Source organism: Macrotis lagotis, chromosome 7 (assembly GCF_037893015.1).
Source record: "Macrotis lagotis isolate mMagLag1 chromosome 7, bilby.v1.9.chrom.fasta, whole genome shotgun sequence".
Lineage (NCBI taxonomy): Eukaryota > Metazoa > Chordata > Mammalia > Peramelemorphia > Peramelidae > Macrotis > Macrotis lagotis.
Genome location: NC_133664.1, coordinates 215,565,127 through 215,579,268, shown reverse-complemented (window position 1 = coordinate 215,579,268; position 14,142 = coordinate 215,565,127). Strand labels below are relative to the sequence as shown.

Here is a 14,142-nt window from a genome sequence, read left to right as displayed (position 1 = left end):
TGATAGTAGGCATTCTCTATGTTAAGCTCTGAGGATATAAAGAAAAAGCAAAAACAGTTTACATGGAAAGTATCCTTAGAGAGACTGTAGTTACTTACATGGAGAAAAAAATAAAAAATTTTAATAAATCAATCACCAAGTATTTTTTTTTAAATGCCATGTACTTTGCTAGACAGGTGAGTTACAAGAACATAGGATGAAATAATTCCAACTGAAAAAAAGTTTTCATTCTAATGGGGGCTGAGCAAGAAAATACATATATAAAGACATATAGCATAATTATAAAGTTAAAACAAATATGTACAAAATAGTACAGATAATAAACTGAGAGTGAAAACAGTTTTGGTAATCATAAAAAATGTTGAGAAGATGTTACTTGAACTGTATTTTAAAGTAAAGGAGGGACTGAACTATGTAAATTTCTGTTTGGTTGGTTCCTTCCCCTTCATTATCAAAGAAGACCAAAATGACATCACTATGTCTGAGAAAAATTACAGTGTGCCTGACTGAGGGCGATCAGCCCAATAGAAGCTCAGAATGCTCTACCACAAGTTGGGCACCTGGGGTGTTTACTCTAAACTTATGTGTATCACATTTCCTTTGAGCTGCTTCAATTCTGCCTTCCTCATAGAGTGCATCACCCTCACTGACAAGGGCATACCATACTGGCTGGTCCTGTGCCAGTGTTTCCCATGCTATGTAAGTCAATTCTAAAGTTCTTCAATGAGACCTTCAGGGTGTCCCTTCTTCTGACCCCTTTGTGAGTGCTTGCCCTGTATGAGTTCTCCATAAATAGCTTTTTGGGGGGCAAGTGTACATCTGGCATTCTAATGTGTCCAGTACATAAAAAAATAAAGTAACAAAAGATATGTTTTGATCCATCTCCAGACTCCACTATTTCTTTCTCTGGAGGTAGATAGCATTTCTCTTCATATGTCCTTCAGAATTGTCTTGGATCATTTGTATTGTTGAGACCAGTTCACAGTTAATCAGTGTAGAGTCATTTCTGTTACTATGTACAGTTTTCTACTTATTCTATGCATTTCACTTCACATAAGTTCATGTAAGTCTTTGAAGATTTTTCTGGGAATATCCTGCTTGTCATGTCTTAGATGACAATCATATACCACAACTAGTTTAGTCAATACCCAGTTGTTGGATGTGTCCTCAGTTTCCAATTCTTTGCCACTGAAAAAGTTGCTATAAATATTTTTTATCTTTTTTTAATCAGTTTTTCATTTTTTAAAATTTCTATGAGATACAGATTAAAAAGTATGCAAAGTGTTATAACTTTTGTGCCTAGTCCCAAATTGTTCTTCTTTCCCTGAAGCCTACTTAACCACTCTTCTAGAGTTGCCATATTTTCCAGACACTTTGGACCCAGAGAATGCAGGAAACCAAATGTGTCAGGGATGAAACCCCACTCCTTCCCCTAAGGGACACCTTTCATTGTTTGCACCCCTAGCTGGGTTCCCTGTGTGTCCTTGAGTTTCAAACCAATTACATAACAGATGCCCGAAAAACTGTGTAGCTGGGACCCTTGTAGATAAGCAGACCATCATATCTTTGTGATGGTCTTAGCAGTTGCCAAGGAAAAGAATGCTACATTTACCATCCTACTTACTCATACTCCTCCCCTTGAGGGGGTAACTTAACCCTTTGCCATTTTTACAGTTCCCTTCTTATGCTACTCCCAATTAAGAGGTAATTGCGCTCCATTCTTCCCATACTTGTTACATGTCATAAACATGTAAACTTCTGACTGGATTGTGGACTCCTTTGTAACTTGGTAAAGGAATTCCACATGCACATTCATTTCTTTTGTAATAAATCCGGTTTTATAGCATTGTGATTTTTTTTTTTTTTTGGAGAGGAGAAGGGTTAACATTCTGCAGGATGGTTGAATCAGTTCCCAACTCCCCCAGTATGCATCAGTGTTTCCATTTTCTGGTCAGGAAGTGTAAATTAATTTTACCATTAGTTTAAATTAAGGTAAGTTTAAATTAAGTATTAAGGTAAAATATTCTGAGGAAATTGGTTCCTTTACCTTTTCTCCTCTCACTTTCTTAACAGCCAACTTCTAATTGCCACTCTAATGGCTTCTTTTTAATTGTCATCTTTTAAAATTTCTCTTGGCCACTTTCTCCTCATAGACACTCTTTTCTTTCTGTGTTTTCATTACTTTTGCTTCCTTGCATCTCCTCCTACCTGTTTGTCTATTTCGTTATGATTCTTTCAGTCATGTTATTCCCACCAACTGTGATTGACCTCCCGATCCTGGCTCTTCTCTTTTCTATCGCATCTATACTCTCAATGATTTCATTAGTTCCAATGGATTCAGTTATCTTCTCTATGTAGATGATGCCTAGATCTATTTATCCAGTCCTAGTCTATTTCAGCACAAGACTGAGAATTAGGAAGAAACATCTTTCTGAGTTCAAATTCAGCTTCAGACAATTACTTACTAGCTATGTGACCTTGGAAAAGTCACTTAACATTGTCAACCTAAGTTTCTTTGTCTATAAAAATGGGTTATGGAAGGAAATGAAAAATCAGTTCAGTATATTTACCAACAAAATATATTGGACACACAACTGAAAAATAACTGAATTACAAAAAAAAATTTCTGAATTCCAGTCCTTTAAGGAATAGAAATTCAAAGTGTGCAAAAACTAATTGTTCATCTTCCCTGCAACCTTAACTCTTATTTCCTCTTTTGATATTCTCAAGGATAACATGTCATCAGTCACCCAGGTTTCAAACTTTGATATCATTCTTAACTTCTTTGTCTTATTCTCTCCATTTACATATCCAAAATCAGATGCTAGATCTTACTATTTCTGTTCATCTCTCTCTCTCTCTCTCTCTCTCTCTCTCTCTCTCTCTCTTTCTCTCTCTCCTCATATGGCTACCACAGTAATTTAGGTCATTAGCATCTCTCACCTGCAGTTGTCCAATTTGGTCTCCCTACCTAAAGTCTCTCCCCACTCCATTCCATCCTACACAAGAGCCAATAAATTAACTTTTACCTTCTTATTCAGTAAACTCCAAAACTTCTGTTGCTCGCTGGATCAAATATTCAGTCCTTTGATATTTATTTTTGATATTTCCAAGCAATTTGGTCACTGATAAGTCCTACTAAAATTTGCACTTTGTGAGCCCTGAGTTGCTTCCATATTATAGTGAGCTATCAAAGTCAAATTTAATTGTAAGGAATATTACAAATAATATTAAAGATTAAATCATCTAATTAATTAATTAATGCATATTTATTAAGTACCTAGAGTAATAATATGTGCTAGGCACAGCACTAAGTGCTGAAGATAGAAAGAAATTGCAATGTCTGGAGCAGTTTGTTTTAAGATGAATTATTAATTTATATAAATGAAAAAACTCAAAACAGTATTCTATTCTAGTATGGGTAAAGATTAATATTGCCAGTGTTTTACTTTTTTTTGGTATTTGAAACAAAATTCTCATGTGTACCTAAAATTCATTTTACTAATCAGTTTTCAGTGTATGCTTGATAAAATTCTATTCTTCCAAAAAATATATTCTTAAATAATAATAAAATATTATTATTTCTGATTGACATTCAGTGTAGCAGGGGGAATGGGAATGGTTAAACACCGAATAGTGCTGCTAACTTACACACACACACACACACACACACACACACTCTCACACACACATATATACCTTAAAAGTTTTACTGACAACTCTCAGATGATATGGATATGTTAGTGAACTAACCCCAAGGTGGCATAAAAGTAGTTTGTCCCCCCCAATAAAAAACCCTATAAAATGAATTCCCCCCAAACTCCTGCTCCTTGTGCCCCTTCTTTTGCAATAGAACTCTTCCTTCTCTATCTAGGTTCATACTGCCAGGTGCTCCCAACTCTATGCAAGTCATTCTCTGTGCATTTCCCCCTCCCCGTACTCTTCCTCATGTTGCTTGTCTTTTTTTCCTCAATTCTATCTACATCAACTCACTGTCTGCCTCTGTCCTATGACCTTCCTCTTCACTGTTTATCTCTTTACTTTCTACATCTAGTGGTTCCTGCATCCTCTGTGCCTTATTAAAATATATTTAAAGGCTTACTCACCACTGCCAATGTGGTCTTTTGGGAGGAAATTGGGTATACCTGCTCAATTTCATAATTCCTTAAATTATTTAACAATTCATAAGCATAAGATTATGGAATTATAGGGAATGAAACTGAAAAGGAAAATAGTACTGCTAACTTTGAAATAACATGGAAATGCTTATTTTAAAGTTTTACTGACAATTTTGAGATGGTTTGGCTATGTTAATGAACTAATCCCAGGGTGGCACAGAATTAGTCTGTTCCCTCAAAACCTTATAAAATTAGACCCCCCATGCTCCTGTTCAATGTGCCCCTCTACATGCCCTAACATTCTTCCTTTTTGATCTATGTCCATCTATAAAACTTTCTAATTACAACTGTATAATTAGAAGAACTGATAAAACTTATTATGAATCACTGCTTATGGATTATTTTGAAGTTTCTGTAACAATTGCAACAGTGTTTTCAGAAATATAAGATAAGTCTTTATATTTTGGTCACAGTAAAGATATGTATAAAAACAAAGGATGTTCATGTTGATTTAATAAAAACACTTGATAAGAAATAGTTTCTGTGAAATAAAGTTGTTAAACTAGAATAGTAATCTGATTCATTTATACTTAACGTTTAATTAGGTCATTGCAAACATATTTTCTTGAATCTTAGTTTTTTATTCGAATGAATTTTGAACATATCAAATGGTAAGTGAAAGTATATTCTTTGCATGAATAAATATTTGTTTTAATTCTCCAGTTTTGATTAAGATAAAATATACTTTAAATATCTTATCCATAAATTGTTTTATGTTCTCCTCTTTCCTACTTATATCTAGAACCAGAGTTATGTTTAAACAGGAAAGGAGAAAGCAAAAGGTAAAGTAAATATTTTCATATTTAGCTCATCCTTGTAGGATTGGTGATCTATGTATGACTTTTTTTTTTCAGAAATTACTCCTGGTATTCATTTTTTTACACAACAAACATTTTAAGTCCCTCTTCTGTGCCAGGAGCAGTACACTAGATGAAATTAAAGTTTCTCTAGATTTTTTAAGTCTTTTCCAGTTATTTTTCAAGTTAAAATATTACTATTTATCCTCTGAAAGTTTTCTTCCTTTTTTCTTCCATTAGATCCATGGAGGCCTAGAGAGGTCCCTTTTGACTTGTACATAGAATAATTAGTCCATAACATTAATTGGTGTTTGTTGTCAACTGAAAGGATCAGGATAGCTTGAGTGTATTAAAATAGATTTGAGTTAGCATATATGATAGGAAAACTATTCTAACTAGTTTTCCTTATAGACTGTGTAGACTGTTGATTCTCATATGTACATGGTTCAAAAGACTTTTGCATATATTTTAGCAAAGACTGCTTGCACCAAATGAAGAATGGTATAGAGGAAATGGAAGATCTTATAATGGAGTTGGTTAGGTGGTAGTTTGGTGAGTAGAAGAGAAGAGATATCTTCTTTGATTTAAAAATTATATTTTATATATATATATATATAATGTGTATATTATATATATATATATATATATATATATATATGTTGTCACCTCTCTCTTCCACCTCAACTAAACCTTTTTGAAGCATGTATAGTCAAGCAAAACAAATGTATGCTTCATTTTATACTCTTTAGTCCTTCATTTTCCTGTCAAGGGATCAGTAGCATATCAATTTATTACCTTCATTATCAACCCTCTGGACTTGTTCTGATCAGATTCCCTGATTTTTAAAAATTATTTTCTAGGGGCAGCTAGATGTTGCAGTGTATAGAACAATGGCCCTAGAGTCAGGGTGGACCTGAGTTCAAATTCGGACTCAGACACTTAATAAGTACCTAGTTGTGTGACCTTGGGCAATTCACTTAACCCCATTGCTTTAAATAAATAAAATTAGAAAAAAGTATTTTCTGTACCATATTTTCTACACCTCCAGGTATACTCTCTTTAGGTGACATCATTTTAAAAAATTACTTTAAAAGGAATTTCTCTTGCTCTTGTTACTGATCTTTGTTGGTAATATACAGAAATGCTGGTGATTTCTGTGTGTTTATTTTGTATCTCGCAATTTTGCTAAAATTGTTAATAACTTGAAGCAGTTTTTAGGTACAACATCATATCATCTGCCAAGTATGATAGTTGTGTTTCATTATTGTCTATTACAATTCTTTAATTTCTGTTTCTTCTCTCATTGATATAGCTAACATTTCTAGTTCAGTATTAAATAATAGAGATAATAGGCATTCTTTCTTTACCCTGGATTATATTTAGAAGAGACTTCTAGCTTACCCTTGTTATAGATAATGCTTGCAGATTATATTAGAAAAATATTACTTATCATTTTAAAGAAAGTTCCAACCCCCTCTCCCATCTTTTTTCTCCATTATATCTTATTCATTTCTCTTTTATGTAGAATAATCTACTCCATTCAGTATTCCCCCATTCTTCTTCCAGTGCAATTTTCTTTCTCACTCAATATTTTGGTTTGTTTTTTTGATCATCTTTGATACCCTTTCTTTTGCTCTTTCATGCCTGCATATAGTTTATATTCAGTTTTACTGGTTAAGTTATTCTTAATGAGGATAATAATGATGATGTTTTCTGCATATAGTTTATATTCAATTTTCCTGGATAAATTATTCTTGATGAAGAGGATGATGATGATGAAGTTTATATTTATTCTCAAAGAAGACCATGATATCAAGGAAGGTGATACCATGACAAGCACATGAATTGGATTTTAATGAAGAGATCCTGTGCTTAGTCACAAGCCTCATTTTTTTTCCATCTGAGTCTATACACTCAGACATCTGATTTAACTGAGTCTATAAATCAGGACAACTGTAGATAGGCCTGGATGCAAGGCAGTCAGGGTTAAGTGACTTGCCCAAGGTCATACAGCTAGTGTCAAGTGCCTGAGGCTGGATTCTAACTCTTGTCCTTTGACTCCAAGGCCAGTGCACTATTCATTGTGCCACTTAGCTATCTTGTTATTCTTAATTATAAGGCTGTATACATTATCTTTTGAAATTACTTACATGTTCTCTACTATTTTATAATTATAACTCATAAAATTGGTCAGATCCAGACTTTTGAATTCTATTTTTTTCTGACTATTTGCATTATATTTTTTTTCTTTAAACTGAAGCTCTGGATGTTAGAAAGTCTGTGAGTAGTGTTAGGCTTTATCTTGTAATAAATTAAATTTTTCCAAGTCTTAACAAGTTTTTCCAATAAATTTTCTGTTTCTTTCTCTCCCATTTCATTTGTAATATTAAAAAATGTCTTAAAATTCTTCTCTCATCTTTTCTGGGAATTCTAATTGATCTTGTGGGCAACTTATCTTGGGGTTTTGATTGTAGTCATTTTTGAATTATTCATTTCTGAGTTTGCATCATGGGTAGAATAAACTTATATTTTTATTTGTTCATTGATTTATCATACTGAGCCCTTGGGGGATGAATTCCATTTTCCCTGGAGATGGAGATATTATCTGATAAGTTTGATGAAAGTGTTTTCCCAGACTATCTAATTCCATCTTATCTTAAATTGCATTGTTTGTAAAATAACTTTTTATAAATTATATATAATTTTATATAAATTATGTAAGCTTTATAAGCTATAATTTTAAAACATTGAGAATATGGAGTGTAATTAAAAAAACCCATATAAAACCATACAATTAAGAATAACTTACTCAGAAAGTTGATTATAAATTATATAGAGGGTGGGAGTTGGGGGAGGGACCTTTCTGTGACATAGAAGACTTTGAAACATTTCTGTAGAAAAAGCCAGAGATAAATAAAAGCTTGAAATCTAAATACAGAAATCAAGAGAAAGAATAAAAAGGCAAATGCAAGTGAACAATTGGAAGGATCTTTCAGTTGATGAACTGTCTATATTCTAATGAAAGGGATGAGATAAAAAGTTCTTTTCAGAACTTTTATGTCATAAGGGATCATAGATTAGTAAAATGAGACTGAAGACCTAGAAGTGGTTTTGTTACACTTTGAAAATAATGAATGGAAAGGAGTTGGAGGTAATTTAGATGATATGGTAAGGGGAAAGGAGATAAAAGATGGTCTACATAGGCAACATCTTGGCCACCAATAAGCCAGGGAGCAGACTCCAGCCCCTGCACAAACAGCTCAGGGTTATTTTTCTCAAGATGTGTGTGTGTGTGTGTGTGTGTGTGTGTGTGTGTGTACATACACACACATGTATATGTATATACACATATGTGTGTTTATATGTATATGTATATATGTGTGTGTATGCATATATATGTATATTTGTTATTGAAGAAGACCAAAATGACATTACTATGTTTGAAACTAATTACACTGTGATCAGACCAATATGAGTCCAGAATGGTCTACCACAGGGTGGGCACAAATACTCCAGGTGAACACCTGGGATGTTTACTCTAAACTTGCGTATCTCACATTTCCTTTGAGCTACTTTAATTCTGCCTTGCTCATGCCTATGCTAGTGTCTCCCATGCCTCTCAAGAGAGACCTTCAGGTAGAGTACTTAGAGGCTCTATACATGATTAAATCAGACTTTACTTTTGGACAGCTAGATGGTGCAGTGTATACAGCACTGGATCCATCCTCACCTACTTGATACTCATTAGCTATGTGACCTTGGGCAAGTTACTTCATCTTAATTGCCTCGCATCCTGATTCATATATGGCCACTGGACTCAGATGACCCTGGAGGAGAAAGTGAGGCACAGCATTCCCTCACTCAGATTCAAATCATATACTTGTCATGGCTTCACCTCCCTGATGTCATGGTCGTCTTCAAGAATGAAGACCAATCATCAGTCTTTACTAGTTAATTAGAGGTTTGTAGAACCACAGGGGCAGAGGGTGGGAACCCACTTAGAAAGGTTGGACATAAAGAGATTAGGAAATGATACTTCCTTTCCATAATCCATAGTTTAGTTAACAAGGGTTTTAGGATCATGGTTGGGGTGCTACAGGGACAATGGGAGAGAGTGTACTTGATACTTTGGTTGGGGAGGACTATAGGGCTATGGTTGGAGTACTATAGAGTTAGAGGAAGAGAATACACTTACAGGGACTAGACATAAAAACATCATGAAGAGACTTTGCTTTGCTTTCTGTTTTGGCTACAGTTGGACCATGATTGGGGGTGGATGGATTTAAATGGTTCATGAAATGATTTTGATTTATTTGAAGCTTTGGATTATGAGGATTGAACTAAAAAGGGGATAAGATATAAAATGATTACAATTTGATGTGATTCATGACTCTTGAGAGTCAGTAGAGGGGAGGGTACTTAGTGACTATGAGGCAATGCTGTTTATTATTTAAATCAAGCAATCAGCTTTTGAGAATAGCACTTCTGTCATGTCAGATAAAAGGAGTATATTTTGACAGATGGAAATACAAAACAGGGTTAAAATAATGAAAGCATAAAACTACAGACTATATCAGGAGAAGACTAGACAGTAAAGGATATAAAATGCTAGGTGAAGAGGCACAAAGATCAATTATAGTAGAGGGAAAGAAGAGACTGCATGAATACTGAGTTCTCAAAAGATTAGACTCAGAAAGGGATTCACATAAATTCCCAGTTGGGTTTAAAAATCTATCTTATCCCACAGGGATGAAAGTGGGGGGGGGGAAAGAAGGGACTGATAAAAGGCAAGGCTAAGGTGTAAGTGAATGAAAATTTAAAGTTAAAATTTAAAAGAAAAGTTAAAGGAAAAAGGGAGCAAAATGTTGGTGAGGAGGAATAAGAGGAAAGTGAGAAGTACAAATGGAGAAAGATAGCATGGAGGGAAATACAGAATTAGTAATCTTAATTGTAAAAGTGAATGGGATGAACTGTCCCATAAAATGGTAGTGGATAGCAGAATGGATTTAAAACCAGAATCTTAGAATATGTTGATTACAAGAAACACATTTGAAGAAGAGAGATACACACAGGGTAAAGGTTAAAAGGATGGCACAAAGAATATTATGCTTTAGCTGATGTAAAAAAAAAATCAGGGGTAGTGATCTTAATCTCAGTAAAGTAGTAGCAAAAATCAATCTCCTTAAAAGGGATGAGGAAGGAAACTTCATCTTCTTAAAAGGCATCATAGGTATTGCAACTATATTATTAAACAAGTATGCAGCTAGTGGTATAGCATCCAGATTCCTAGAGGAAAAACCTTAAATTACAAGAAGACATAGAAAGCAAAACTTTAATAATGGGGACCTCAACCTCCCTATCTCAGAACTAGATAAATCTAACTACAAGATAAAAAAGAAGGAAGTTAAGAAGATGAATTAAATCTTAGAAAACTTAGATATGATAGACTTCTGGAGAAAACTGAATGGGGATAGAAAAGAATATACCTTTTTCTATACAGTACATGTCAACTTACCAAAATTGACTATGTACTGGGTTATAAAACCTTGCAATAAAAAAAGGAAAGGCAGAAATAATAAATACATACTTTTCAGATCATGATACAATAAAAATTACATGTAATAAAGGTCCAAGGAAATATAAACCCAAAATTAATTGGAACCTAAATAAGTTAATTTTAAGGAGTGGATCAAATGATTAATCAATCATTTAATCCAAAAAAAATGTTTACATTGAGGCATCCAGACCAAAATTTATGGGCTGCAACCAAAGTAATTACTTATGGGAAACTTTATATCTTTTAATGTTTATATGAATTCTTAAGGGAAGAGATCAATGAATTGGGTATGCAATTTAAAAAGCTAGGAAAAGAACAAATTAAAGATCTTCAGTTAAATACCACATTAGAAAATCTGAATCTCGAGAGATTAATAAAATTGAAAGCAAGAAAGTCATTGACCTAATAAATGAAACTGAGTTGGTTTCATAAAAAAAAAAAAACAATAAAGGGGCAGCTAAGTGAATAGAGTACCGAACTTGGAGTCAGGAGTTTCAAAACTGGCCTCAGACATTTAATAATTACTTAGCTGTGTGGCCTTGGACAAGTCACTTAACCCCATTGCCATAAATAAAAATATAAAAAAGCAATCAAATAGTTAAACTTTCGTTAATCTGATTATAAAAAAAGAAAGAATTCTAAATTATGTCAAAAATGAACAGGGTGAATTTATCACCAATGAGGAGTAGATTAAAGAGATAATTTAGAGCTATTTTGCCTAAGTGTATGCCAACAAATTTGACAATCAGAGTGAAATAGGTGTAAAAATACAAACTTCCCAGCTTAAAAGAAAAGGATAAAAAATACCCTATTTCAGAAAAAGAAATTGAAGATAACACCAATAAATTCCCTAAAAAAATCTCCTGGTTCAGATGGATTTACAGTTGAATTCTACCAAACATTTAACAAACAATTCCAATTCTACATAAACTATTTTTAAAAATAAGAGTAGTTCTGCCAAATTCCTTTTATGACACCAATATAGTGCTATTAGCTAAACCAGGAAGAGTCAAAATAGACAAAATTATAGATCAATCTAATGAACACTGATGTCAAAATCTTAAATACAATTTTAACAAAGACATTACAGCAAGTAATTACTGGGATAATACACCATGATCAAGCATTATTTATACCGAGTTGCAGGGATGGTTCAATATTAGGAAAACACTCAACGTAATTGAACATATTAGTAACAAAACCAATAGAAATCATATGATTATTTTAATAGATGCTGAAAAAACCTTTGACAAAATACAACACCCATTCCTATTAAAAACACTAGAGGTAATAGGAGTAAATGAAGTTAAACTAATAAATAGTATCTATCTTACAAATTAACATATATTATACATAATGGGGATAAACTGGGAATGTTTTCAGTAACATCAGGAGTGAAACAAGGAAACCCATTTTACAATATACACATATTACACTGTATTCACATCACACCACAAACATATTCAATGTTGTATTACAAATGGTAGCTTTAGCAATAGGAGACAAAAAGGAAATTGAAGGAATTGGAATTGACAGTGAGGAACCAAAATCTTCACTTTTTGCAGATGATTTGATGGTGTACTTAGAGAACCCTCGAAAAATCATATAAAAATACTTGAAACAAAGTAGCAGGATATAAAATAAACCCACACAAATCACCAGCATTTATATATATATATATATGAACAACAAAGCCTAAGGACAAGAGATAGAGAAATTCCATTTAAAGTAATTGCAGACAACAAAAAAGACTTGGGAATCAGAGTCTCAAGACAAACCCAGAAATTTTTGAATACAATTACAAAATGCTCCTCACACAAATAAATTCAGAACTAAACAATTGAAAAAATTCCAGTTGCTCATGATTAAGTTGAGTCAATATAGTAAAAATAACAATTCTACCTAAATTAAATTACTTCTTTAGTGCTATATCGATCAAACTACCACATAATAATTTTGACCTAGAAAAAATACTAACATACTTCACCTGGAACAATAAAAGGTCTAGAATATCAAGGGAACTTATGAAAAAAATGTAAAGGAAGTGGCCTATGCCTACCAAATATAAAACTAAACTCTAAGGTGACAGTCATCAAAACTGCTTGTTACTGGTTAAGAAATAGAGTGGATCAGTGGATTAGTGTTAGGTTCTTGCCAGACTAGCTTATACTTATCCAGGCTAATGTTGAAGAGGTAGGAGACAAGGATGGCAAGTTCTCTAAGTTCTCCATTTATTTACCAAAATACAAGTGCTTAAATATCCTCCCCAGTCCCTGGTCCACTCCCACTCCTGTGGCACTCTCCAATCAATGGGTAAAACAACGCTCTGATGCTGGAGGACACCTGGTGATAAAGGTTTACTTTAGTACTTCCACACACAACAGTCCCTTACAAATTAGGATCTTGCTACAGCAGTAAATGACTATAAGTAATGTATTGTTTGACAAACTCAAAGACTGTAGCTTCTGGTATAAGAATTCATTATTCAACAAAAATTGTTGGTAAAATTGGTAAATAGTAAGGCAAAAACTAGACTTAGACCACATCTTGCACCCTATACCAAAATAAGGTCAAAATGGGTACAGGCCTTAGACATAAACAGTGATAACCACTGACCAATTAACAGATAAAGAAAATACTTTGTCAGATCTATGGAAAGAGCAGAATGTTATGACCAAACAAGTAATAGAGTACATCAAAAAACTGCAAAATGGATGATTTTGCCTATATTCAGTAAAATAGTTTTTGGACTAATAAAACTATGCTGCAAAGATTAGAAGGAAAACAGAAATCTGGGAAACAATTTTCATAGCTTAGGTTTATTTATAAAATACATAGAGAATTGGATCAAATTTATATGGTTATAAGTCATTCTCCAACTGATAAACGATCAAAATATATGAACAGGTCATTTTTAAGCAAATTAAAGATCTGTGCAATCATATAAAAAAAGTTCTAAATCGTTACTGATTAGAGAAATGCAAATTAAAACCACTAAGGGGTACCACCTCATTCCTATCAGATTGACTTAGATGACCAAAAGGGAAAACAATCCATGTTGGAGAGGTTGTGGTAGAATTGGGACATTAATGCATTGTAGGTGGTGTTGTGAACTAATCCAACCATTCTGGTGAACAGTATGGCACTGAGTCCAAAGAATAATAAAACTGATCATATCCTTTTGACCCAGCAATACCAATATTAGGCCTATATACAGACAAAATCATAAGAAAAGGAAAAAATATCACATGTTCCAAAATATTCATAGCAGTTCTTTTTGTAGTGGGAAAGAATTGGAAATCGGTGGAATGCCCATCAGTTGGGGAATGGCTGAAGAAGCTTTGGTATATGAATCTTATTGATTTCTATAAGAAACTTAGAATAGTCGAACTCTAGAGAAGCATAGAACCAATTACAGGAACTGATGCTGAGTGAAGGGAACAGAACCAAGAGAACATTGTACACATTAACAACATTGTGAGTTGATCAATTTTGATGGACACAGCTCCTGTACACCATATACATCAAGATCAAGCAAACAAAACAAAAAACAAATTACAGAATCTGAATGAATATTATGTTCAGTTTTTTAAAAAAATTCTTTTTCATT

At 33.4% G+C, this 14,142-nt stretch overlaps 1 protein-coding gene across 5 annotated transcripts in view; it reads left to right on the top strand.

Annotated features, from left to right (window-relative positions):
- The window catches only part of REDIC1 (regulator of DNA class I crossover intermediates 1), a 40,802-nt gene that overhangs the window by 1,960 nt on the left and 24,700 nt on the right, over window positions 1–14,142 (top strand). For all 5 annotated transcript variants that reach the window (XM_074194838.1, XM_074194840.1, XM_074194837.1 and 2 more), the window contains exon 2: window positions 4,921–4,960. In XM_074194838.1, coding sequence (XP_074050939.1) covers window positions 4,921–4,960 — 40 coding nt within the window. The remainder of the gene's footprint in view (window positions 1–4,920; window positions 4,961–14,142) is intronic.